This window comes from Ambystoma mexicanum, chromosome 2p (genome assembly GCF_040938575.1).
Source record: "Ambystoma mexicanum isolate Mex_15411 chromosome 2p, UKY_AmexF1_1, whole genome shotgun sequence".
Taxonomy (NCBI): domain Eukaryota; kingdom Metazoa; phylum Chordata; class Amphibia; order Caudata; family Ambystomatidae; genus Ambystoma; species Ambystoma mexicanum.
In genome coordinates, this window is record NC_090923.1 from 226,939,001 (window position 1) to 226,966,070 (window position 27,070).

The window sequence follows — 27,070 nt, forward strand, 5'->3', positions numbered from 1 at the left end:
GCGATTCTTCTCTTTGCTAGAACATACACCAGATCTTTCAATTTACTCACATGCTTGAGTTTACGTGGTCTAGGAAACCCTCCTATTAGGCAAGCCCATGCTGTATCCACCTCTATTTTGATCCCTTTTTCTTCCATCCTACGTGCTATTTCTCCCCAAAATCTCTCTATTATTGGGCATGACCAGAACATGTGTACCATTCCGGCGTTTTCTTCGTCACATTTGGGGCAGGATTGTCGTCCTGCCTTTTTGAATTTGGCTATCCTTTGGGTTGTCATATACGCCCTGTGAGTTATATATAATTGTATCTGTTGTAATCTAGCATTTCTTGACACTTTTGTGTGATATCGTTGGGCCCGCTCCCACATCCCATCACTCATTGTGGCACCCACTTCCTCTTCCCAGTCCTGTCTGAGTTGTACCACTTCCTTCCCCACTTTGGTCATCATCATCTCATATATTCTAGATATTTCATGTCCCCCCTCTGCTATGTCATATATTGTGTCTATGGTGGCGTCCGGTTTATCTGCTAGTACCACTTCGGACCAGGTCTCTTTAATTCGCTGCACCACCCTATGGTATGCGATATACTGCCTCGCGTGTAACCCTGTTTCCTCCACCAGCCCCTCAAAATCTCGTATACTCCCCTTTTGCCACATGTCCATTGTTGCTATCCCCACCGGCTCCCAGTGCTTCCTAATCATTAGTCTTAGTTGCTTTTCTTTCCCCGCCAGAGTGACCAATGGAACCTGCGGGGAACATGGGGATGGATTCTCCATTAACTGACAGGCTCTCCGCCATATCTCCCACCCAAGTGTCATCCTTGGGCATCCTTCCATATCCGACCTGGGCAGCCACATCATTTCTTTTAAGAAGAATGGGGCGCAGTCCAATCGAAACAGTCTGGATTCCAAGGTCGGCTCCTCGGAGAGCCATTTAGCTACATATTGTAGTTGACTTGCTATACAATACATTTCGTAGTTTGCTAGTTTTATGCCCCCTTTTTCATATGAGTTCTGTAGCTTCCATAGGGCCACTCTGTTCCTTGTCCCATGTCAGAGGAATTCCCTGCATATGCTGCCAACCTGGCAAAGAGTCGTCTAGGTATCAAGTATGGGATGTTCACAAAATAGTGCAACAGTCTTGGCAGTACCACCATTTTAAGCATTGCCCACCGTCCCATCAACGCCAACGGGAGCTTCACCCAGAACTTCATACTATTTTCAATATTCTTGATGGCTTTCTCAGTATTGTGCTGATGCTCTGCTTCCACCGTGTGATATATGTCTACCCCAAGATATCAGAACGTGTTGACCTCCCATGGTGTCTGCAGGACCGGTAACTGCTCTAACGGGATCCCTCTATACCTGCCCAGTGGAAATACACAAGATTTTTGGGGTTCACAGCTATGCCTGAAAGCTTTGCAAATCGCTCCATCACTTCAAGGCCATACTGTAGGTTCTCTTCTGGTTAGCGTAAATACAACAACATATCATCAGCGTACAAAGAAATTAGATGCGGTTCCCCCTTTATGGTGATGCCGATTATGTCATACTGCTGCCTCAGGTATATTGCCAGGGGCTCTAAGGCCAAAATATACAGCATGGGGGACCATGGGCATTCCTGCCTAGTACCTCTACTGAGTTGCCATCTCTCTGATATTACCGCTCCTGTCTTAACCCTGGCCAGCGGCGTGCTGTATAATAGCTTAGGCCATTTGAGATACCCCGGTCCTATTCCATAATTGGTCAGGGCCGCAATCAGCCATGGCCATTTCACTGAGTCAAAGGCCTTTATTGCATCTAGCGATACTATCGCCATCTCGCCCGCGTCCCTGTTTGCGTGTTACATGACTCGATGGAGTCGCCTGAGGTTGTTGCATATGTTCCTATTCGGGACATAATCGGTCTGATCAGGATGTATTAATTTATTGATGACCCTTCTCATTCCGTTTGCCAAGACCGCCGTTAATATTTTACTGTCCTGGTTCAACATTGACAGGGGTCTGTAAGAGCCACAGTCACAGCCAGGCTTATTGGATTTGGGAAGCGGTATAATAATCGCCTCTCTTAGGGACTCTGGTAGTTTCCCGACTTCATAGGCCTCATTTAGCATCTCTAAGAGCGGGGGGGAGTACCTCTTTTTTATACGTTTCATAAAATTCGCTAGGGGGTCCATCAGTCCCTGGGGTCCTACTAGTGGGTAGCTGCCTCACTACCTCCTCCAATTCCTCTAGGGTAATCGGTGCGTCCAGCTCCTCTCTCTCTTCCGCGCTAATCTGCGGCAATCCAATATCCTCTGGTGTTTCTCCTATTTCCTTGCTGTCGCTTTCCTCCTCGTCTCCATACAGGAGTCGGTAATCTGCGAATTCCTGATGAACTCCCTCTTTCTTGGGTGTCTACTATGCACCCATCATCCTTCGTGATCGTTCCAATTGCGGGTCTGGGAGTCTCGCTTTTATATAGCCATGCCAGAACTCTCCCTGGTTGTCCCCCCCTGCATGCTGTCTCTCTATATACCTTTTGTACTTAAGGTTGCATAACCTTTCCCAGTATCCCGTGCCTTTCTGTTGCAGCCTAAGTACTGCTTCATTATCTTCCTTGGTATTACCTCCCCTTTTCAACACTATTTCGAGCTCCGTTTCCGCTTCTTGTAGTTCTACCAATATCCCTCCTTGTAGTCCCTTGGACATGGCTATGGCTATCCTCCTCACTACCACTTTAAAGGCTTCCCAGAGAGTGCCCGCTGTCTCAACACTGCCAGTGTTGATCTCGAAATAACTTATTATTTCCTCTCTCATGTACTCCCTAAAAATATTGTCTTTCAACGTCTCTGCTCGTAAGCGCCATGTCCGTAACTTTGCTCTCGGGGGTCGGTATTGCCATATCGTATCAGCAGCAAGTGGTCGGAAAGGACCCTCGCCTTATATTCTTCCTGCGCTATTTCTGTTATTAGTCCATGTGTAACAAACACATAGTCCAGCCTAGTGTGTAGGTTCTGGGGGGCTGAATAGTGTGAATATTATCTATCCTGCGGATGGTGTGACCTCCATGCGTCGTCTAAGCCAAAATCCGCTGACAATGACTGCAATGTCCTGGCAGCTGGGGTGGGTCTATCCATTTTAGTATCCGATGTATCCATTTTCGGGTTTAGTACACAATTAAAGTCTCCTCCCCAAATCACTGCCCCCCCCTAAGCTCACACTGAGTTTGTTATATAGGGGGGTTCTAAAGTATGCCGCTGTGTCCTGATTTGGGGCATATGTGTTTATGATATATATTTCCTATTTTTCCACCAGCCCCTTTATTATGACCATCCTCCCATCTGGCTCCACTGTACATTGAAATAGCTGGAACAGGATATGCGGTGCCACCCAAGTAATTACCCCTCTGGCATAGGATGCGTATGCTGCTCCCACAACAGTCCCCCTCCACTTCTTTCGGATCACGTCCAGCTTTTCTTGTGTTAAGTGAGTCTCTTGTAGCAAGGCTATGTCAATTTTCTGCCTGCGCAGATACATCATCACCTTATTCCTTTTTAAATAGCTATTGAGCCCCCTAACATTCCAAGTGACTATTTTAAGGTCTCCCATGACATATTAGATTCCCGTTCTTCCCTCCGCAAGTGCAATCCCTTCCTTATTACATGTAGGCTTCTTCCCCAACTTAAGTTCTCCTTAACTATAAACACTTCAACTTCCCCAACCACCCTCCCTCCCCCTTCCCAATTCCAACACACTCCCTGGCCCCTCAACTTCCCCAACCCCATCCCCCCCTCCCCTCTTGGCTCCTTGCCCCAATTTACACTGCAATCTGCTCCAGTCTCTCCCTCTGTCGCCCAGCTCCATCCCTGGATCTCAGGCACCCCCGCATCTAGCCCTTTTCCAGCAATTGCCATACTCACGGCTCAGCAAGGAGATATCCCCCTAAAGGCGGTCCTACTACTCTAATTCCCGGGGGTCGGCTGTCTCCATCTCGTGACTCCTATTGCGTTTATCAGATTAAGCACACTTATCGCTGCCCTTTTCACATTTTGCAAAATGATATTCTAGTCCCACATGCTCGATTATCACATGTTAATCTTCCTTCATAATATCTCGTCTAGTTGCATCCTTGTTACCAGTTCTATTGTCTCTATTCCCGGCCCCCACCTCCCATCTGTTATCACAATAGCATCGTGGTCACTTATTGTGTTCCTGCTGGGATTGCTCCTCATCACGTTCTGGACAACTGTGTGCATCCAACCACGTCGCCACATCCTCCGGGGTATCAAAAAAGCACGCTCTGCGTTTGTGGAGAATTTTGAGCTTCGCAGGATACAAGAGCATGTATTTGAAGCCAGCTGTACGCAGTCTCCTTTTGATCGCCACATAGCTATAGCGCTGCCTTTGCACTAGCGTGGTGTAATCAGGATATGCAGTGATGGTCGCCGACGCCCTTGTTATCGACCCTCCTTTCCGATAAAACGCCAAGATCTTCTCTCTGTCCCTGTAGTTCAAGATTTTCGCTATGATTGCTCTGGGTGGTGGGGTGAAAGGGGGGGCTCCAGGTTGCGGTTTCCTGATCAAGGCCATATGTGCGCGTTTGACTGTGAATCCTTGGGAGAGCTTGTTAGCGCCTATTTCCTGTATTATCATGTTCTCCACATAGTCTGTGGGGTCTTGCCCTTCCTCTCCCTCTGGGAGGCCGACCACACGTATGTTGTCGCGTCTCGCTCTTCCCTCAGCTTCCTCCGCTCGATTCTCCAGGTTAGCCACCTGTTTCAGTATGTGGACTTCTTTGGCATTGCTTGCGCTAGTGTTGGTCTTCACCGCACTCTCTAGGCCGCTCGTTCGTTCAGCAAGCACTCTCACGTCTTGTCTCAGCAGATTGACCTCTATTCCCACTGCATCTATTTTAGTTTCCAGTGCAGTTCTCAGGCCTGCCATCGCTGTCCCCCATGAGGTTTTCAGTTCCGCAATAGCCGTTAGTATTGCGTTGTCCTCTCGTGGTGAAGCTGTGTCTGCGGATGTGGCTGCCGTGCCTTGTGGTGGGGTTTTGCTATGCCTTAGAGAAAATGTCCATCGTGGGCTGTTTGCCCTTAGCTTTGCCTCCCCTTACCGACATTGCTCCACTCTGCTTATGCTCCAGCGTCCGTGGTTCTTTCAGTTATTGCGGGTATCAATGCCCCCCAGTGCTAGTCCTTCCCGTGCCGCGTTTTAACACCTGGTCACAAGCTACTATTCTTCCTTACTGCTTCCACCCTTAATGTCACACGTCTCCCGTTTGTCCGCTCCCCCAACTCTTCCTGGCTATGCTATTTACAGTCTTTTTGTTCTTATGTCCCCCCGCACTGCTGACTATGGGTTACACCTGGTAATTCCGTTATGGGTGTCTCCTCAGGGGGGCGCTATACTCGCCCTGCCACCCCTTTCAAGCAATCCTCTTATCTGGAGGTCTTAAGAGGTGTCCCAGGCAATGCAGTTCTGTCTCAGCGCCATGTCATGGGTCTTCTTATGGCCTCTGGGTCTCTGCCGGCACCCCTCTACTGCCTGCATTGTTTGTGGGGCTCTGTTTCCTTTCTGTAGCATGCTGCTGCGCGCACCATGGCATTCTGGTCACCCTTCCTTCGTGGGCTGCCTATATGCACTACGTATTTGGCCCGTACCTTCTTGTTCATCCACTCTACATAGTTCCTATGCTGACAGCACTTTTTTGGTGATCACTGCATGCTTTCCTCTGGCCCTTTCCTTGGGTGCAAGTGGCACTCCACTGTGCGCCCTTATGCTTATCTCCTTTCTGGCAATCTACCTGGTGCAGCCTGTGTGGAGCCCCTTGTTGAAATCTGCTGCCAGCGTAGCACCCAGTGTCTCCGCTGCCTACAGCGCCAGCAGCGCGCACCCAACTCACGCTTTAGCGCACACTTTAATTCTGCCATGCATCTATCGGCCTCCCTGCAACCTCTTGTTGGCTGCCTTACTACACGCCCCTGTAATCTGAGTCACTTTATCCCGGCTATGAATATGAGTCCTGGGGGCCTGTCCTTCCCAGGCCGCGCGTGTAATGTCCCTGTGACAGCCTTATCTAGGCCCAATGTTATTTTTAGTGCAGCAAGTAATTGCCTGCCCTCCCCGCACGGCATGATGCGTGCGATGTCGGAGCCTCAAGTCTCCGACACACTGTGTTAGCATCGGGCATCCCCGCCTCCAAGAATTTGTGTCGCAAGCTCATAAATGCTACTGTTTTTTGGGGAAGCGCCGGTCATCCACGTCTCTCCGCGCCTCACGGGGGCCGGGCCCACTGTCCTTCCAACCGGCCAGTTCGATTCACGACGTATCCTCGGTGTCCACAAGGCACAGGTCTCCGTGCACTCTGCCTTCCTCGCCAGGCAGACAGGGATGCCCTATATACTGCTCAGGTCCACGCGCTCCGCGTACTCCTCTGTTTATGGGCCCATGTTCGTTTGCTGTCACAGCAGCCTTCCTACTTTCAGCAGCTCATCAGCTGTTTCCTTCTCGGGAGCCCGCTCCTTCGGTGCCCTGATCGCATTCAAGCATCCCTTTGTATCGGAGACGCCGCCATCTTGTTGTTTTCGTTCTGGGACGCGACTCCGGACACAAAGTAACAAATCTCTCATTCAGTTGGTCCAATTGCTGATACGCACTTCCTGATCCTTTGATGTTCATGCGTTTATGCTGTTAATTTGGAACTTCAGTCTTCCGTCAGGCAGCTCACGCTTGTACGGATCGTTTGCCGGATCACAGAGCCCTTTGGAGATACAGCCTACTCCATGGCTGCCAAGCCATGCCCCTCCAGTAACGCCTTCCTGGTCCCAGTAGCTACCCTGAAGATGTATTGCTACACTTCCAACTTCATAGAATAATGTCACACTTGTATCAGAGGACAATGGACCTTTACCAACTTCATCTGTTAGGCAGATAGGTTTAAACAGGGTTTTCTTCACTATAAAAAGGGATCGCCTCTTGGCTTGGGTAATGCTTGTTCTTGTTGATAAAACAACTTCTGAATTAAAAAAAATGCTTGCTCTTAATGTAACAAGGTTTATCTTAAAAAGGAGAACAGATTTAGGCACACGCGGCGAAGCCGGATGGTAGATCTTTAACCTTAAATGCCTGTAAGAGTTGGTATTCCCACGTATTAACACAGAGATACTTTCACACTCCGATCGAGAATCACAATTGGTCACACGTGACCTCCCTTTGATGCTGTAAAATCGTGTAACAATTGTGAAAGTCTGCGTTAGGGTTTTTGGATTAATTTAGAAAGCGTTCTCCCTTTGATTTGAGACACGCGAACACTCCAGCAACATTAGGAATTCAACCATGTAAATGAAATGCTTTTCTTTGTACATGAGCAATATTCCGTTCACTAGAATTGAATGAACGTGATACATTTCCATTGACAAGAGTAGCTTTCACAACGAAAAAAACGTATACTCGCTTCTACTTTTACGCGAGCCACTTTAGAGCTGGTAATGTTATCAGCAAGGGTTTTCGAGTGAACCTAAAAGCCAAGTCTCACTCACCAGCTCCAGGAACATTGAGGTTGCGGGCTCCTTCCCAACTTCGTTTTCTTCTATTATCACTTTAGGCACACTTGGGACCACACTCCTCTGTAGCACGGGTATCTCCGGTCCGGCCTCTTCGACTTTGAGTTTCCTTCATTCCTCTGTCCCTATGTTTGCTTTTTTACGCAGGCCTCAGATTTCAGCACAATCTGAGCTCTGCAATTACAGCCACTAGGCACACCTGGGAAGACCTTCGCTCAGCACGTCTCGGTGCAGCCACGGCAAAGCAGGGTTTGTGAGCACAGGACGCTCTCAGAACTTGCATGTGAAAAATGCTTTCTTCGTGTCCCGGCGTCCCTTAAGTGATCACACTTCCTCATGAAATGCCAGCTTTGTGCTCTTCTGTCAGCCTTCCAGCTCCTGTTCCTTCTTTCTGCTTCAGCCTTTTATGCCTGTCAGGTGGGGCAAATGATTTCAGGTGCAGGCCCTTACTGGTAATTGCCTGTCCTCCAATTCTACATACCTCTTAGGCCTCTTCTTTGTCTCAGTCCCTATGGGATTCTGGAACATGTAGTTCATTTCAGCAAAAGAAGGTTTTTCCACTTCAGGTATAGTTTTAAGGGTAGATTGAATTCCCTTAATCATTTTAACAGGCTTCAACTCTGTTAGAGGAAGAAGGTAAAGAGAAGGCCACATTTCCGCCATTCCTTGTCATGCACCTTTGGTATTGAGGAGGGCATTTGTTTTTAGGGTTATAAAAGATTGGTTCTTCTGGTATCATATGTTTTAGGGATATAATCTTAAGATTTACCATCTCAGTTTTACCAGGAGGTTGAAATATATCAAAATGACAATAAGCCATAACCTCTTCTGGCATAGTGGTAAGAGTATCCCTTTCAGAGGAATAATAGTGTGTTTCATTCCACGGAATCTCCTCACTACCCAGTGCCCTGTCTCCACCCAGGTGATCCTCCCACAGTACACCACCCCCAGGGTTTGGATCAAGAAGCGTCTACCCTCCAGTGGCCACCTGGGAGGAGACTTTAGGCAGGGTTTTAGTGAGGTACCCACAGGATTCTTCTCAGTATGTACCACTTCATTTGTTATAAAAGGTGCCTGCATTGTATAGCTACGAGGAATGGTGTTGCTTCCCAAACATGAATGTTCAGGGTCGCCCTTATCCATTACTCCACCCTGAGAAAGCACAGCCAAAAATTACAAGAACCTTCTCCAACAGTATTTACTCTGCAGTGGGGTGTATGCACAGGCAGAGATTACAAAAGTCACTTGTGATTTTGACATATTTCATTGGCGTTTCAGCCCAAGGGATTGGAGGTACATCAGCTGCAGCAGGCAAAGAACATGTTACTCCTGTTCTCCAGCATGGGTCTAGCATAGATTCACAAGCTCATGAATATTCCCAGTCAGGCTGGGAATTCTCAGTAAAAAGAAAGCAGCCTTGCTCTAGACTGAAAACTGCTTGTCTCCTCTATAACCAATCACTGTCCTTTGGGTCATACTGCCCCTAGCCAATGACAATCATCCTCCTAAACCCCACCCCTAGGGGCCATGTTCAAACTTGGTAGAGCACATAAAGTGCCAGCATGAACCAAGAAGTGCCACAGAGAGGAAGGGGGAAGGTTTGCATGTGAATCCATGCAAGACCATGCTTGCGAACAGGAGTTACAGGAAAGTAACTTGTTTCTTTTGTCCAGCATGGGGTCTTGCATGGATTCACATGCTCATGAAAACTAGTACACAGCAGTACATATACACAACCAGAGGAGGTGGCATGGCTCTACCGAAGCAATAGACTTGCCCCTGGAACTCACTTCAAGCAAACAGGTTGCTTAGCACCGCTTGGCAGAACCAGGAATCCCTGTTGACACAGTAGAACCTTGTGAAGTAGTGGGTGGACCTCCACGTAGCAGCCCTGCAGCTGTGGACCAGGGGAACACCATAGAGAAACGCTGTTGTTGCTGCAATGGCCATGATGGAGTGAGATCTCGGCCGGCCTGGAAGGGGTCTGTTGGCCAGACGATGAAAGGACATGACACAGCCGGAGAGCCATTTGGATATGGAAGCCTTACAGAGGGCCTTTCCCGTGTCCCAAAGGGCTAAAATTGACAAACATTTGCAATGTGTTCTGAAAATCCTCTGTGCGTGCCACATAACACTTCAAGACACGAGCAACATCAAGCGAATGTTACGCCCTTTCAGCAGGCGTAGAATGGGTCAGAAAGAAAACTGGCAGGAGCAAATGTACACTGAGATGTAACTGTGAAGGAACCTTTGGAATAAAGGTGGGATGGGTCTGCAGTACCACCTTTGTAGCGTGGAAGGTCAAGTACAGCTGCTTGCAGGAGAGGGCTTTGGTGATGGTTACCAGGAAAGCAGTCTTCCACAAAAGAAATGTCAGAGGTGCCGGAAGCCTCAGCTCAAATGGAGGCTCCATGAGCTTATTCCAAACCACGTTGAGCTCCCAAGCCGGGGCAGGAGCATTCACCAATGCAAAAGTGCTGAAGAGGCCCTTGAGGACCTCCTTGACGAGCCTGTACAACCACAGAGAGGGCTTGCCCACAACTCTGGTGTAGCGGGATATGGGAGCCAGATGAACCTTGAAGGAGGTGTGAGCCAAGCCAGCCTTGGCCAGCCAAAGCAGGTACGGGAAAAGCTGCAGAGCAATGACCTGCAGAGGCGTAATCCTCCGAGTCCTGCCACACTGTGAATTTCTTCCATTTGTGGCTGCAACAAGTTAAAGTAGAGGAAGCTCTGCCCTTGGCCAGGATCTTCTTTCACTCCAGCGGCAGGGAATAGTGCCCAAATTCTAGATCCGCAGGAGCCAGATCTTAAGGCCGAGTGATGCCTGGTTGTGGTGCAGTATTGTTTCGTTTTCTCTGGAGAGGTTCGGAAGAGGAGGTAAACGGATGGACAAAGTCACTGACCGATAGTGCAGGTCCGGGTACCAGATCTGGCATTGCCATGCCGGCGCAATGAGGATTATCCTGCAATGGCAACATCTGAGTGTGCTGATCATACGTAACAGGAGAAGAATCAGAGAGAAGGCATGCAGGGAGCGCCTGTCCCAAGGGAATAAGAAAGCATCCCCCAGACTCCTCGGCTGAGGTTACCTGCTGGCAAACATTCACTGCTTGCAGTTGGCAGCTGTTGCAAAGAGGTAGATCTGGGAAAGACCCCACTTGCTAAAGAGCTGAGACACCCGCACCAGTTGAATCTCCCATAGGTGGCAGGATTGCAGCTCCATTCTGAGCAAATCTGCAATGTGTTCTTGATGCACGCCAGAGGAAGGGGAACGAGAAACGTGTCCCGAAGAATGACCCAGGGCCACAGGGACTGGTGGGCTTCCATGGAGAGAGCAGGGAAGCGCAACCCACCCCGTTTCTGGATGTAAAACATGTTGGTGGCATTGTCTAAAGATCTGCACCACCTTCCCCTGTAGCTGAGGCTGGAAGGACTTAGGACTTAAATACTGTCCCTGAACTCCAGGATGTTGATGTGCAATTACTTTTCCTCCGGAAGCCAGACACCTCTGGCGTGCAACTGCCCTGTGTGGGCTCCCCAATATTCTAGGGAGGCGTCCGTGGTGACCTTGACCTGGTACGGTGGAATCCGAAAGGTTGCTCCTTGAGTAAGATGTGGACGCTCCGGCCACCACTGCAGAGCCTGCTTAAATGACTGATTGAGGCCTATCTCGTCAGTCCAACCGCCTGTGACCTGTTGCCACCGGGTATCTTGAAATCGCTGGAGAAGTACCATCCAGAGCCTGCAAAAGGGGACCAGATGGATGCAGGAAGACATCATCCCCAACAGAAACTTGATTGACCGAACTGTTGCGATGGACACTATGGACAGCTGCTGAACCGTCCCTAGAACGGCCCTCACCCTCTCTTCCGAGGGGCTCGCCAGACATACAACTGTGTTGAGACAGGAGCCCAGGAACAGAGCATTCTGTGATGGCTCCACGCAGGACTTCAGATCATGGTTGGAGAATCTAAGCGAATGTTCTTTGCTGTGTGCTAGGTCAACAGCATGTGAGAGCAGGAGCGAATGAGCCAGTCGTCCAGATAAGGGGAGACACAAATCCCCTTGCAGTGTAGGTGTGCAGCCACTGGGGCAAGGCATTTTGTGAAGAACCTGGGGGGCCATTTCAGGACAAAGGGCAGGGCTGTGAAGTGGTAGAGCCGCCCATGGACTACAAAACGTACAAACCTCTGATGATTTAGATGAATGGGGATGTTAAAGTATGCGCCCTCCAGGTCCAGAGTTGCCAGAAAATCCACTTCTTCCAGCTGGTCAAGTAGGTGCAGCAGCAGGCCCATGAAGTTTTGGGACTTTTAGTACTTGTTTAGGCTAGGACTGGCCGCCACCCTCCTGACTTCTTTCGTACCAGAAAGTATCCGAGTACACTCCAAGTCCTGGTGGCACTGAGGGACTGGCTCTATTGCCCATTTTCTTAACATGGCTTGAACCTCCTGTAGAGGTTGGGCCATGTGAAGTTCTTGACGCGCTACAGGAGAAATTCCAAGGCATGCCTCTGCTGCAGAACGTAAAGCACCTATTTTTCATGGTTATGTTTTTCCATTATTCGACAAAGTTAGATAGCCGGCATCCCACTGGGGTGCAGAAGTGGGGTCTAGGGTCCACGCGTCCTAGCCTGTGGACAAGGACGAAGCCGCTGGCCCCCACTGCCGTAGGCCTGGGAGTGGGACCTGTAGGCCTCCTGGGTGGTGGAGAGGGAGAGCTGATGTTAGGGGGACGTACACCCCTTGGAGGACCTGGAGAGACTCCCTCGCAGGGAACTCAAAGATAGCCCCCATATAGTGCACTCTCTTCGGCTTGATAGCCTGAAGCATCTCATCCACCGCCTTCCCAAATAAGTTGTCCCCATCAAAAGGCATGTCCACGACCTTGGATTGCACGTCTGCCTGGAAATTTGTGGCCTTCAGCTAACCCTGCGGTCGAAGGGACACACCACTGCCCATCTGGGGGAACCCGGAGTCTGCTATGTCCAGGGCCAACATGAAAGCATGATCAGACGCCACCTCTCCTGCAGGTCTCTCCTTCCAAGACTTGTCCTTTGAAGGACTTGTGTTTGGAAGGGGTCCGGGTCCTAGCGGAGGGCACCTGCCCAAGCCGTTAGTCTTACAGTTGATGGTGCCGGAGACTGGGATCGGCCCGTTCCCCCGCAGCAGCAGCGACCTTCTTGGAAGCAGATGTATGATGTTTCGCCTACTTTTGGATCCCCTCAGAAGGAGCATCCTCAAAGGACCTCAACCTCTTTTTCTGAGAGGGAGCACGGACATGGGATCAGCCAGTCCTCGATGAAGCATCATTGTAACAAAAAGGTCTTCTCCTCCTTGAGCCAAGCCATCAACCGGATATAGGATCCCTTGTTACCTTTCCCTGGAAGCCATGACAGATCTTGCATCTGTGGTCGGGGAGCAGACAGTACAGGCACTTGAGGTGCCAATCCTCGACATAAACGTTCTTCAGGCCACAGGGTTCGGAGGCCCTGAAGAGACGTCTCTTGCCCAGATCGGACATCGTTGAGTTGAGATGTAGGCCCAAGCCTGGGCCCACCAAAACTCATGGAGAGAATATCCGACTATGAAAACTTGAACTTTGCCAACAACAGGCCCCTGTTGCTGGTAGTCAACGTGCAACAATGGTCGAAGAAATCTACAAAAACTAAGCAAAAATAACAAAAAACTGTCACAATTCTCAAGGAGCAAAGTGAGAGGAGTCCAAACACTGAAAAGTGCAGTAAAGATCCGAGGATGGCCACCAGGGGTGGAGCTTAGGAAGATGAGTGTCACTGGCTAAGTGAAGTATGACACAAAGGACAGTGATTGGCAGTTTTCAGTCTAAAACAAAACTGCTTTCTTTTTACTGAGGATTCCCAGCCTGGCGACAGAGAATATGCATGAGCATGTGAATCCATTCAAGACCCCATGCTGGAGAAGTGGCATTATTCAAAAATTGGAACATCAAAACACTACTGTGCAACCTTGGGCAAGGACTCTGATTTGAACATTCAACCAACAGGTCACGTGCCATCAACCATAATTTCCAAACAACTCAGAATGAACCAAGAACAACATACCCCAAATGAGGAGATGCAATCACAAATTACTTGATATACACAATTTAAAATCGGAGCAGCAACAACGCACGGCACCCATGTGCATTTATGTAAAGTATAGGCAACAATGTGTAACTGAAGGATGCAGGAAGGAACTTGGGACATGCTGAACGTCACAAGGTCTTCAGGAAAATACCACTTCAAACATGACTGCAATCATCAAATACAAAACTTTTCACATCTACAAACCAAATAATCCTCAGGCTCCATATACCATCTTACACCCTATACATCAAACAGTTAAAATCAAGCCAACAGCGGCTTGCCGTCTACCAAGATCTCTACAACATTCACCACTCCTCAATCTAGTCCATCACCCACCAAGGTAATACACCACACTGATCCTTGCTTAGTACGATTCTCAGCCGAAAGCATAACTTTGTGGCACATATTACAACACAACCCTCATGAGACAGCACAGACACAGCAGGTACGTCCAAATTGCCCACATTGAGTGCCAGGATTTGCACCTTCCTTTTTCCTCTGTTCACCAACCTGCCCCTCCCCATGGGTGCCAAGAGGCAACCAAAATGGAAGAAGATGCACTATGTAAGAATCAGTTACTTGGCATTCCACACATAAGCAATGGTTAACTTCCTGTCATGATTCTTAAAGCTCACAATTAATAAGTGTTGTGAAAACTAAAGCATTGTCTGTATCCACTAGTCTTAAGAAAGCCACATAAGGTGTTCAAAGAACAGGAATGAGTACAACAGAAGACCAGAAAGCACCCCACTTACCACAGATAAAGCAGGTTGTCTTCAGAACCTCCTCCTTCTTTTGCTTTTCACTCCTCAAGTCAGCAAAGGTGTCGATGATGACACCAAAGATGAGATTGAGAACAATGATGATTACCATGAAGAAGAAGAGAAGATCGTAGATGACTCTGGCGGCAAAGAGGGGTTCCTGCAAAATGGACAATGCTCATTTGAAGTGATCCAAGTAATTCAATCAAACCACTTATCTGACAATCCTCCAACACCTGGGATTTCTTCTTCGGAGTGCTATATTGGCAACAATACGTTATACGTTACTTACCTGTAAATCCTGTTCTCCAGCATGGGGTCTGGCAGTTTCACATGCTCATCAATATTCCCAGTCGTCAGGAATCCTCGGTAAAAGAAATAACAGTTTCACTTTAGCTTTAAAACTGTATTTGTCCTCCAAACCAATCACTGTCTTCTGGGTCATACTGCCCCCATCCAATGACAGCCCTCTCCCTAAACTCTATCCCTTGTGTCCATCCTCAGATTTGGTGAGTAAGTAAAGTGGCAGTATGAAGCAAGAAGAGCCAGAGAGGGAGAAGGATGGAGGGTTTGCATGTGAATCCATGGCAGACCCATGCTGGAGAATAAGAGTAACCGGTAAGTAACTTAAACCTTCTCCAGCACGTAGTCTTGCATGGTTTCACATGCTCATGGATAACAATTACACAGCATTACATATACACAATGAAGGGTGGTGGCTAAGGCTCAACAGAAGCAACAATACACTCACCCCTGAAACAGACTCACCTCAAGTGAACGGGTTGCGTAGCACCGCTTGGCCGACCCAGGACGCCTCCCTAGAATCCTTGTCGACGCAGTACAACCTTGTGAAGGTGTGCGTGGACGTCCACGTAGCAGCCTTGTAAATGGCGAGCAGAGCACACCAGAGAGGCTGGCCCGGAAGAGTTCTGTTAGCCAGCTGATGACAGCGCATGATGCAGCCAGAGAGCCACCTGGAGTTGGAAGCCTCTGACAAGGCCTTCCAGTGATTCACAGGTCCATAATTGACAAACAACTCAGAAGTCTTCCGAGAACTCTTTGTGCATGCCACGTAAAAACTTCAGGGCACAAGCAACGTTCAGTGAATGCAATACCCTCTCCGCTGGCAACGACGGATTCGGGAAGTAGACAGGCAACACCAAAGGCTTTTTGCGGTGGAACCCCAAGAACACTTTAGGCATAAAGGTGTGGAGAGTATGCAGTACCACCCTTGTAGTGTGAAAGGCTAAGTACAGCTGCTTACAGGACATAGCTTGGATCTCCCCGACACACCTGGCCGAGGTGATCGCCACAAGGAAAGCGATCTTCCACGAGAGGAACTTCAGAGGGGCCTGGTCATCGGTTCAAAAGGTGCTCCCATGCGTTTAGTCAATATCACATTGAGTTCCCGAGCCGGTGCCGGAGCCTTCACTGCAGAAAAGTCCAGAAGAGGCCCCTCATTAACTCATTGACGAGTCTGTGCAACCGAAAGGATTGCCTATCCAGTGTCCTGGTGTACCGGGATATGGTGGCTAAGTGTACCTTGATAGAGGCGTGAGCTAGTCCAATCTTGTCCAAGGAAAGCAGGTATGGCAGGAGCTGCAGGGCTGTGACACACAGAGGAGTGATCTTCTGAGCCTAGCGCTTCCATTTTTGCTGTAGCACGTTAACGTGGAAGAGGGTCTGGATTTGGCCAGGATGTCCTTACATTGATATGAAATGGCATTTATAACGCGTTCATGCACAAGTGTATCAAGGCGCGGCAAGGGAGGGGAAACAGAGGGAGGACAAAAAACAATAACCTTACTAGGCCTAGTGACATTCAAATCAGGGAAAAGGAAAGGGGATCAGGGAGGGGAGAAGTGCCGGGGGTGGGAGTATGGACAAGTGCAGCACAAGGAAACAGGAAACAACAAGTAGCGCAGCCAACGGGTGGCAAGTGCGAGTGTTAGGAGTGCAGATAACAAGTGCAGGAGAGGGGACTGTAGAGTTACAGATACAGACCACAAGTGCAGGGGGTGCGAAGAGGCAGTGCGGGTATGCATATACAGCTAGAAAGGCAGGGACCTGGGCCCGAGTTCAGAGGGTTGTCAGGTGACCAGTGCATTTAACAGGCAGGAGATCAGCATGGGAGAGGAAGAGCGAAGGCAGAAGCAAAGAGGAAGGTCTTGAGGTGCTTCCGGAACCAGAAATATTTCTGCTCAAGTTTTAGAGAGGCGGGAGGCTGTTCCAGAGGAAGGCACTAGCCGAAGAAAGAGATCTGCCCCCAACTTGTGGCTTGGAGAAGCGAATGACCCTCAAGGAGTTGGAGGTGGAGGAGCGAGCTGGAGTAGGAAGATATTTTGGTAGAGAGAGTTGGAGGTATTTGGTAGAGAGAGTTGGAGGTATTGCGGTTCCATGGCCAAGAAATCCTTGTGGACGATGCAGAAGGTCTTGAACTTGATCCTTGCCGCCACTGGGAGCCAATTAAGAGATTTCAGTGCTGGAGAGACACGATCCGAGGCCAAGGACAAGTCTCGCAGTCCTGTTGAGGATGAGTTGTAGAGGACGGAGAGTATAGGCAGGTGGATTTAGAAAGAGGATGTTGCAGTAGTCCAGCCTAGAGAGAACCAGAGCTCTGGAGACAGTGAGCTTCCAGGGGAAGGAGAGGAAAGGAAGAATACCTCTGAGGAGGTGCAGCTGGTAGTGCGATTTCTTAGAGGAGAGAAGAAGAGTGTGGAGTCGAAGATGACCCCAAGGTTCTTAGCCCCACAGGTAGGAGCAGGAAGAGGGCCCAGAGTGGGAGGCCAGACAATGAGAGGAAAGGAAGGTACTGGTGAGCCGATGAGGAGGATCTCCGTCTTACTGGGATTAAGGCAGAGATCATTGGCGGCACGCCACTCCTGGATTGCGGACAGACAATCCATAATGAGAGAGGGAGAAGAAGCGGCTGAGGGGAGCCTGAAAGCGAGCTGAGTGTCATCCGCATAGCACTGAAAGACGAAGCAGAGAGCAGCTATGCTGTGGGCGGGAGGTGCCAGGTATTGGATGAACAGCCAAGGAGAAAGATTTGATCCCTGGAGAACACAACAGATAGAGAGAGATAGAGGAGAGGAAGGGCCAAAGTTGGACCTGGGATGGTCGGTCAGTGAGAAAGGTCAGCCAGGCCAGGGCCTGATCAGTGATACCCAGGTTATCACGGAGCCCGTTGAGCAGGATGGCATGGTTGACAGTATCAGAAGCAGAAGACAGATCGAGCAGAATGATGACAGAAGGATGGTTATTGTCAATGATTTGAGAGCAGGTCTTCACGGGTGTTGGAGAGCAGTTTCCGTGCTTCTGCGCGCCAGACGATAGTTATGGAGACAGCCAACAGATTCAGTGTGAAGTTTAAGCTGGTAGAGGGCCAGCCTTTCAAAGAGTTTGCCCAGAAAAGGAGTAATGGAGATCGGGTGAAAGTTAGCCGGACTGCAGGGGTCAGCTGAGGGTTTCTCAAGAAGAGGGTGCACAAAGGAGTGCTTCAGGGGGAAGGGAAGGTTCCAGCGGCGAAATAGGGGCTGAAGAATTTCTGATGGCAAAGAATAATGTCCAAATTCTAGGGCTTCAGGATCCAGGGCCTTAGGTTCAGCAACGCTGGGTCCTGGTGTAGAATCGCTCCTCCTTCTCTGGCAAGAAAATCGGGAACTAGTGTCAGCCGGATGGATGGCGCCATCAACAAACATAGCAGGTCCAGGTACCATATCTGTCTCAGCCACGTAGGAGCGACGAGCATCACTCTGCAGTGACACCGAGTCTGTTGATCACTTGTAGTAGGAGTGGGACCAGAGGAAATGGTAAGAGTCCCTCCCACAGGAACGAGAGAGCATCCACCATGCTTTTCAGCTGCGGGAACCTGCTGGCGAAACTTAGACACTTGGAGTTCGTCGCCGTCGCAAAGAGGTCGATCAGAGGCCGACCCATTTCACTGAATAGAAGATCCACTTTGTCCTGGCAAAGCTCCCACTCATGGCAAGAACGTAGCTCCCTGCTGACAGTGTGTGCAATGGTAATCTTGGTGCCTGCCAGGTGAAAAGGGAGGAGAAACTTAACCTGACAAATGGCCCAGTGCCACAGCTCCTGGGTCTCCTCGGATAGAGCCAGAGAGCAAGTCCCAGCCTGGTTCCGGATGTAGAACATGTTGGTGGTGTTGTCTGTGAAGATCCTCACCACCTTGCCCTTCAGCAATGGCAAGAAGTACTTGAGGGACCAGAACACCGCCCGAAGCTCCAGGACATTGATGTGAAGGGTCTTTTGTGCTGGTAGACAGAAGCCTCCGCTGTGCAAATGTCAGCTGCGCGCTCCCCAATCTTCCAGAGAAGCATTTGTGGTGACTATCTCCTGGTATGGAGGTACTTGGAACCAATTCCCTTTCATGAGGTGAGGGTGCACGCCCCACCACTGTATTGCGAGTCAGAACTCCTGGTTGAAGGAGATCTTGTTAATCCAGGATGCCGAGACTTGCAGCAAACTTGCATCAAGAAACTCCTGGAGAGGCCTCATCTGTAGTCTGCAAAGGCGGACGGGGCTGATGCAGGAGGATATCATGGCCAGCAGCCGACCTCGACAGCAGGCGCTGTACCTTCCCCAGGATGGCCACCACCCTCTCTTCCGAGGGTGACCCCAGACAAGCTACTGTGTGGAGTCGGGTACCCAGAAACAGAGCCTTCTGCGATGGCTTCAAGCAGGATTTTGGATTATTTATGAAAAATCCCAGCTCTGTCAGCAGATGAACATCCTCTGTGTTTGCTCGCCAATGCGTGGGAGCTGGATCGAACAAGCCAATCGTCCAGATAAGGGTAGACCTGGATGCCCTCGAGGTGAAGGTGCACCGCCACTGGATCCAATGACTTTGTAAAGACCCTTGGGACGATTTCAAGCCGAAGGGGAGTCCCTTGAACTGATAGTGTCACCCTGGGACCACAAACCGCAGGGATTTGCTGTGTTTCTGGTGGATGGGGAAGTAGGCATCCTCCAGTTCCAGCGATGCCAGGAAGTAGCCTTGCTTCAGCCGGCCGAGCACGTGCTTCAACGTGATCATCCTGAACTTCTGGGACTTCAAGTACTTGTTGAGGCGTCTCAGATCTAGGATTGGCCTCCACCCTCCCGTCTTCTTTCAGAGCAGAAAGTATCTGGAGTACTCCCTGGAGCCCTGGAGGCACTCGGGGATTGGCTCTATTGCCCACTTTTTTAACATGGGGCGGACCTCCTGCAGCAGCAGCGTCATGTGCTGTTCTTGTAGAGCCACAAGGGGAATACAAGGACACATGCGCTGGAACTCCAAGGTGTGCCCCTGTCTGAGAGCATCCAGCGCCAATCTGTCAGTGGTAATGGACTTCCACGCACTGACAAACCCTGCCAGCGGGACTCCCACTGGGGTGCACAAGTGGGGGCCCAAGTCCATGGCTGGTTCAGGCCTGCTTCGGGGAAAGGGGCGCCAACTCTGTCCTCTGGTGCTGTATGCCTGCGAACAACCTCTGTATACCTCTTACGTCGTGTAACAGGAAGGTTGCCGATAAGGGGTGGCATATCCCTTGCAGAACCTGTCGGACTTTCCTCTCAAGGAAAGAAAGGACGAACGGACATTGCTGCAGGGTACCCAGTGATTATGCCGTCTCCTTGTCTGTTTTGATAACTTGCAGAGACTCATCGGCGGTCTTGCCAAAGAGGTCCCACCATCAAATGGCATGTCCAACACTTTGGACTGAACGTCCGGTCTGAAGATGGTAGCTTTGAGCCATCCCTGTAGATGAAGAGATAACTCGTTGCCCATTTGCCAGACACCTTTGTCTGCGATGTCTACTGCCATTGTAATGGCGTGGTCCGAGGCCACTTCACCTTCCTGGAACAGCACCAGAGCTTCTACTTTCTTATTGTCACATAAGAAGGTCTAGAATAGGGCCCAGCTTATACTATAACTCCCGGTCATAGCGGGACAAAATGGCCAGGGCGTTAGCTGCCTTAATAGTGCTGGGAGCAGTGATGTTGATCCTTTTTCCCTATTGTGTCCAGCTGCTTTTCCTTCTGGTCCGGGGACACCATGGATGAAGATGCTGGGTTTGCTGAGCGTTTCCTAGCTGCGGCTGAGAACACAGTGTCGGGTGAAGGCTAAGATCTCAGGCACTTAAAGGCTGAGTCTGAGAGCCTGTATTTCTTCTCGAGTCTATCGCACTTGGATGGAGCGGTGCTTGGGGTCTTCATTAGGGCCAAACCTTCCTCCCAGCAAGGGGATGGGCATGATTGTCTTCTGTCTGGACTCCCGTCGTTGATAAAGGAGTCCTTCATATTTCGTCTCCTCTGGCCCCAGATGAAACAGCTCCGAGGCCCTGGACATATTGTGAAACAAGCCAACCTCATTCAGCAGTGAGGCTCTGTGCTGTTCATCCGCACCCAAAGGTTCACCGTCTGCTGGTACAAAGTCATCTGTCTTGTCTGTGTCCATCGCAGTAGCCGTCGTGTCCGTGTGTGTTGCCAGGTCCCGAGTCGGAGTCAAATCTCGAGGTGGAGGTGTTGATTGACGCCTTGGACCAGGTAGGTCCTTTGACTTGCGCCAGAGTGGACTCTCAGCAGGTGGTCTTGGAGGAGTCCTAGACGGTGCAGGGTCTGGTGTAAGAATGTCCAAGGACATATCTCTTGGTTGAGGCATGACAGGAATGAGTGGTGGAGGTTACGGACTGATGCTCCTTTGGCGAGGTGGGGAACCGGAGTCCCTCTGCGGGGAGCCACCCTTAGAGGTAGGTCCATGACGCCATTCGTGGTCAGATTAATAGTCTAAGGGCAGATTATCATCGCCCCAATCTGCGCTCATGTAAATCCGCACTGGCTTCTCCAGGGCAGCCTGTGGAGCTGTAATATTCTTAGGGTCAGTAGGGGATTTACCCTTCCCGCCGGAGACTTCTAGGGCGGAGCAGCCAGGGGAACTTACCCCATTCCAGGGGCCTTCTCAGGCACCATAGCAGCTGCTTCACACTGGGGCAGTAGTGACACTTGAGGAGTGGCCGTCGTGATCGTGGACACCACCTATGTGGCCGACCCCCCCTTTGACTAAGAAATAATGGTGATTGATGGGGTGGTAGCAAGAGCCTTCGTCGACGTGGTTGTGGCCTTCGATCAAGTTGTTCTGGCCGGCTGAGCTGCAGATGACAATAGTGTTGCCGTGGGGGGTAGCTAAGGGACACCTTTCGATATTTCTTCGACGACTTATCCGCCGGTGGTAAGCAGAGTTTTGATGGAGTCAATGGCTTTCTTTTGGAGGGAGCACCCCTCACAAGTAGGATCACCATAAAAGTAGTCTGACTGTGACCTAGTCTTTCCTGCGCTGGGACCCACAGCCGCTGCAAAACCAGTGGGATCAACATTGTGTAGCATGGCCTTCTTTTGGAACCTGCAGGCGAGGTGTCCTCAAAGGACCTCAACCTCTTTTCTAAGGGAGTTTGTTCGTGGGACCGGCCGGTCCTGGGGTAAGCATGACCATGCCCGGAAGCAAAGTCAGGGGCCTTGCCCGATTTCAACCACGTCGACAGCCTGCTGTAGTGGTCTTTCTTCGTCTTATTCGAAAACCCCCGGCAGACCTTGCATCCCTCTTTATGATGGTCCGGATGCAGGCAATACAGACATTTATGGTGTCGATCTTTGACATACGCATTCCTTCTCCTCGGCCATGGCGGAAAGGCGCAAAGTAGGCCCAAGTCCGGGACCTCTTGAAACTCGACACCGGGTGCACGCTGCTGTTAATCGACCTGTGGTTGAGCAATAAGACAAAAATCAGTCAAAAACCGACAAAAAATTTGACCGAAAAACACTAAATATGAAAATAGCTTGGAGAGCAAGAAGAGGACTCGCAACACTGAAGCGTATGGTAAAAATCTGAAGATGGCCATCAAGGGTGCACCTTAGGGAGAGGACTGTCTTTGGAAGGGGGCAGTATGACCCAGAGGACATTGATTGGTTTAGAGGAGAAATACAGTTTTAAAGTTCTTGAGAATGGAACCCTCCTACTGGACCTTTAGGACAAACTTGAAAACTTAGCTTTTTCTCCTAAGCTCCACAAGAGCCAATACACTGTATCACTGCTGAACGTCTTTAACATATCCCTCCTGCTTTCTTTGTTTACCTTTACACCCCTTGTCATAATGTAACTCATGCCTAGATACCTGAGGGTTCAGTGCGCTGCTACAAATGCAAAAATAAATTAATAAAGCTAAATTGAAACGGTTTATTCTTTTCCCAGGGATTCCCAGCCTGGCGACTGGGAATATTCATGAGCATGTCCATGCCAGACCCCATGCTGGAGAATGAGGCTCTGCATTCTTTCAGAAATACCTAGCTCCAATTTAAGTCAAGCTGTGGGAAAGCCAGAATAAACGATTGACAAACCACTCTGCTGCCCCTAACCAGAACCACCAACAGTTGCAACAGATATTCTGGTAAAGACACAGCCCAGCCCGTTGGTGGGAAAAGTACCATCAACACCACTGAACAATCTTATAGTTGTTTACCATCAACTCCTCTTGCCCATCAACTGACACGCAATAACTGTGGGCACCAAAGTAATTTGTGTTATCTCAAAATGTCATTCTGCTTTAGTAAAACTTGTTGGTTAGAGTCTCCTGAGGCTTGTTGAACACTTTTCAATAGTTGTGCTTCACAAAAGCAACATTTTTATAGATGTTTGGCATAAACACTAACTGCTTCGGTAGGGGACAAAGTAAAAATACTAACATTGCAGGAAATGTATCCAAATTATATCCCACACAACCAGCCCAGGCTTCTGGCTACTTCTTAGTAAAGATAACTAAGATATCCTGAAGAACAAATACTTTGGGATCACTAAATAAGACTATTCCTATCCATTCATATAATACAGGATCCTTTCAGCTGGATGGACTTACCTCTTTTGATGGTTTCCTGAGCACATCACCAACTCCTCCTCCACTCCTCAGCCCATGACTGAGTACAGTAACAATGCACATCAGCAGGGTATCACAGGTGTACTCCTTATCTTCACTGTCACCATCCATGGATAACTCTATAAAGACACCAAAAAGGGTCACAAACGACACGAAATCACAAGGCAAGTACATTCCACTGGGTCACTGCAATAAGCCAACAAGTTTGAATAATTACTTCAGAGGGGAAGTTAGGAAAAGAAATTACAAAGATTATTGTGATCAACAGGAATGACAACAAGTTGGAGATAACATAAGTCAATGTAATTCTGTAGATATGAACAGACCCAGTGTGAGGGGTCAGACATGTGAGGCAGACCACGTTGTGAGGTTCTCAATACAAGCCATTTTATTAGACTATGAGGTTGGATGAATGCCTCACTACCCCTAACCTGACAAGGATTTCCCTACCTAAAATAAACAAAGGAAAAACACTCTTAATAAAGGATATCTGTCGCTCACACTTATACATACAACAGATACACATGGAAATACATGGCAATTCAAAACAATGAATGAGTTCTTAAAGTAACCCAAGCACCCAAAGTCTCTGATCACAACCTGGGTGAACTTCTCCAGGTTGTAAACGTGATTCTGCTTTCCACAAGGAAATCAAAGTTCACCACAAAGTTTCAATATAGTCTGATGCACCTTCAATTTGTCAATACAAAGTTCCAACATGCAGATTACAAGATGATGATGATTCTTCTTTGAACAGTTTTCTAGTTCCTCAACAGCAGCAATGTTTATATTGGTCAGGATGATTTGTCACTTAACAACTCCAGGACACATAAATTCTTTACAACAGCCTTGCTTGGCTCTTCCTCCAGTACTTTTAGCACAAACAATGTCGCTGTCAGGACCAGCTTATAGCAAACTTTCTCATGACCTCCTTGCCAGGCCTACAATCTTCAGGTGTGTGCCATTTGGGTTTGCTCCCTTGCCTGAACCACTTTTCCCAACAACAAATGCTCTTATATTCAAGGTCAACTGACAAGCGATTACAACAGCTTCTCAGCATTCAACAAATCACAGTTTTAAGAGTTTCAAAACCTTTTTAGCAAAGACAAGATTCACGTTGATACATTTCTCTGCAAAAGATGTTCCTTTCCTTCTGGGCAGCCTTTTTGCCACTCTTCTTTCCCCACTACACAAACAACCAACTACAGACTGACAGGGATAGGGTTCCTTCTGACACGCTGTGGGATTCCCAACATGTACCAATTGTTGTATGCAATATGGGCACTTAGTTCCAGAGTTCACATCTCTTGCAGTAGCCCCCTTCTGCGATTTGTAACATTGGCGAGATAGTGTTTATCTCATTTCTAGCCTCTCTTGGCTTGGGCAATGCTTAATGACATCAACACTCAAAGTCACCCCCCACAGTTGGTTGGGTTTTCCACAAACTCCCACTTTCAAGATTACTGTCAATTGGCTCTTGTGTATCAAGTCTTGGCTGCTTTCCTCTAGCTAGATATACACCACTTTCATTCTTATGCGAGTGCTGTTTTATATATGTTCAGTATTCAAAAACATCATGTGGATTATTTTTGTTCATGCGCGAGTGCTGCTTTGCACGTCTTCTACCACTAAACGAGTGCCTCTCACTCGCTTGCCTGCTTCCAGCCTGCGAGTGGGGACAGAGCTCTACGGTGGTCACTTATCAGTACAGACGTGCGCTTCTGTCCCCCTCACGTTCCACAGGACTTCTGCTGCACCGGCTCTTCACACTGCAGCGAACATCTCCAGTAAGTCTGCCTTCATTCGCTCCACTTCCACTGGAACTTCTCTTGCTCTGGGGGCCCCCTGGTGCACACCAGCCACTAGTTGGCCTTTTGGATCAAAGGTGCACACCAGCCACCCGAAACAACCTCCTGCATGCTTCCTGCAGTGCAGCCTCTGCAGATGAGGTCACAAGAGGGACAGCCTTCCTTCTGCATGCTTCCTGTTCGCTGCACTTCAGGTTTCTGGGGATACAGAACCTCTCAGGAGCGGCAGCTGGAATCTGCCCTGCTATGGTCCTGGCACTCTCTTTCCTCCAGCTCCTGTCTGGGCTGTCAACTCAAACGACATGCCTTCTGTTTCTGACATCCTCTGCTCTCCACTAGCAGAGTTAACTCATTCTTCTCTTGTTCTATGGCTTGCCCCAAGGGGGCCCTTTTAAGCCTCCCAGTCTCCCTCAGGAGTGGGTCATCTAAACTAATGAATTGACCACTCCTGCCACATTGTGCTTCTTCAGCCCTCTTCCTCGTCCCAGTACCTAAGTGATTCTGGGACTTGAAGTCCCTAAGGGAAAAATCATGATTTCTTACTTCTGTTGTACTACATTCAAACAATGTGTTCCTTAGAACATTCTCTGAAGGAACTTTATCAGAATTAGTCACTAACCCTGATTGTACAGAAAAAGGCAATTCCTTTACGATGTTGTTCCCAATTTTTCTTTCACTGCCTCCTTGGGTATAATGGAGGTTCTTAGCTTTTTAGGTCTCCCGAACTCTAGAAGGACTTTGATTTCTCTACAAGACTAGGGGTGTATGAGTGGGGTCACCCATATTTGGATGGATATCATGTGGGTCAACCAGATGTTTATTACAAGACATTACAGACTTTGGCATTGCTAAATCATTATCCCTACAGGACGATGAATACCATGGCCCATCCCACGGATTCCTCTGACACCCCTGGGCCCTTTCTCCTCCCAGGTGATCCTCCCGCAGTACTCCAACCCCAAGGTCAGGATCAGGACGCGTCTGCCTTTCCAAGGCCACCTGAGAGGAGACAGAGTTAGAGAGGGATCCGCAGCAAGAATATTTGCGAGTTAATGATAATGTTTTAAGAGGCCAAGCAAACATGAGACAAACAATAGAATACATAAGAACAGGTCAGAAAGGAATTCTCATTTTGAACACTTCAGTCAAAATAAAATCGGTCAAGGCTTCTGGTTCCATCAACATGTTTCTTGGGAGGGGGTGAACTAATTACTTGACTATCGGTAATGTTCTTTCTGATGGATGTTCCTCCCACAGATTGATCATCTATAAAATCCTATCCACAGCGCAGCAGTTCTTCGGACACTTAACTGCCGCCAGGTGGCGCACCATGGCTCTGAGCCGGCTCCATCCGATGCATCTACGCACCCCGCGCCAGACATGCCATCAGGGATAGTATATATGGAGGTGCCATGCCTAGTGACCTCAGTTCCACCCTTTCTCCCTAGCACTTTAATGCTGATGGACTGCAGAACTATTAGCGTACCAGCCAATTGCCAAGAGAGGCAGGTAGGAAGGGCGATTAGGAATCTCTGCAAGAAACAGCCATCGGAAAGAAGATTACAGAGGGGTATGTAATATGTTCTTGTAATGGATTCTGTCCTCCTACGAATCTCCATCTAGGCTACACTCCCAAAGCAGTATGAAAATCTGAATATGGGAGGAGAGCAAGGACCAGAACACTCCAGAGGACTGCCCTATCACAATGGGCATCCAGACCCGACAGGGAATACAAGCAATACATTGAAGTTATTCACTTAGTGACTAGTGCGCTCCTAGTCCATAGTGCCCTTTCCTCCATCCTTGTGGTAGTCGCCCAACATGAGGACGATACCGCAACCTTTGGCAATGAAAAATGTTGCTTCCCCCTTTAAATTTAGTACAGCATGCAGGGCACGGCTTGGCGAATGCCCTGCCGAGGCC

At 49.1% G+C, this 27,070-nt stretch overlaps 1 protein-coding gene across 7 annotated transcripts in view; it reads right to left on the reverse strand.

The window, feature by feature from the left end:
- Positions 1 to 27,070, reverse strand: part of ITPR1 (inositol 1,4,5-trisphosphate receptor type 1) — a 3,145,915-nt gene that overhangs the window by 372,305 nt on the left and 2,746,540 nt on the right. For all 7 annotated transcript variants that reach the window (XM_069643506.1, XM_069643503.1, XM_069643505.1 and 4 more), the window contains 2 exons: positions 23,322 to 23,458; positions 14,410 to 14,575 (listed from right to left, as the gene is read on the reverse strand). In XM_069643506.1, the coding sequence (XP_069499607.1) occupies positions 14,410 to 14,575; positions 23,322 to 23,458 (303 nt within the window). The remainder of the gene's footprint in view (positions 1 to 14,409; positions 14,576 to 23,321; positions 23,459 to 27,070) is intronic.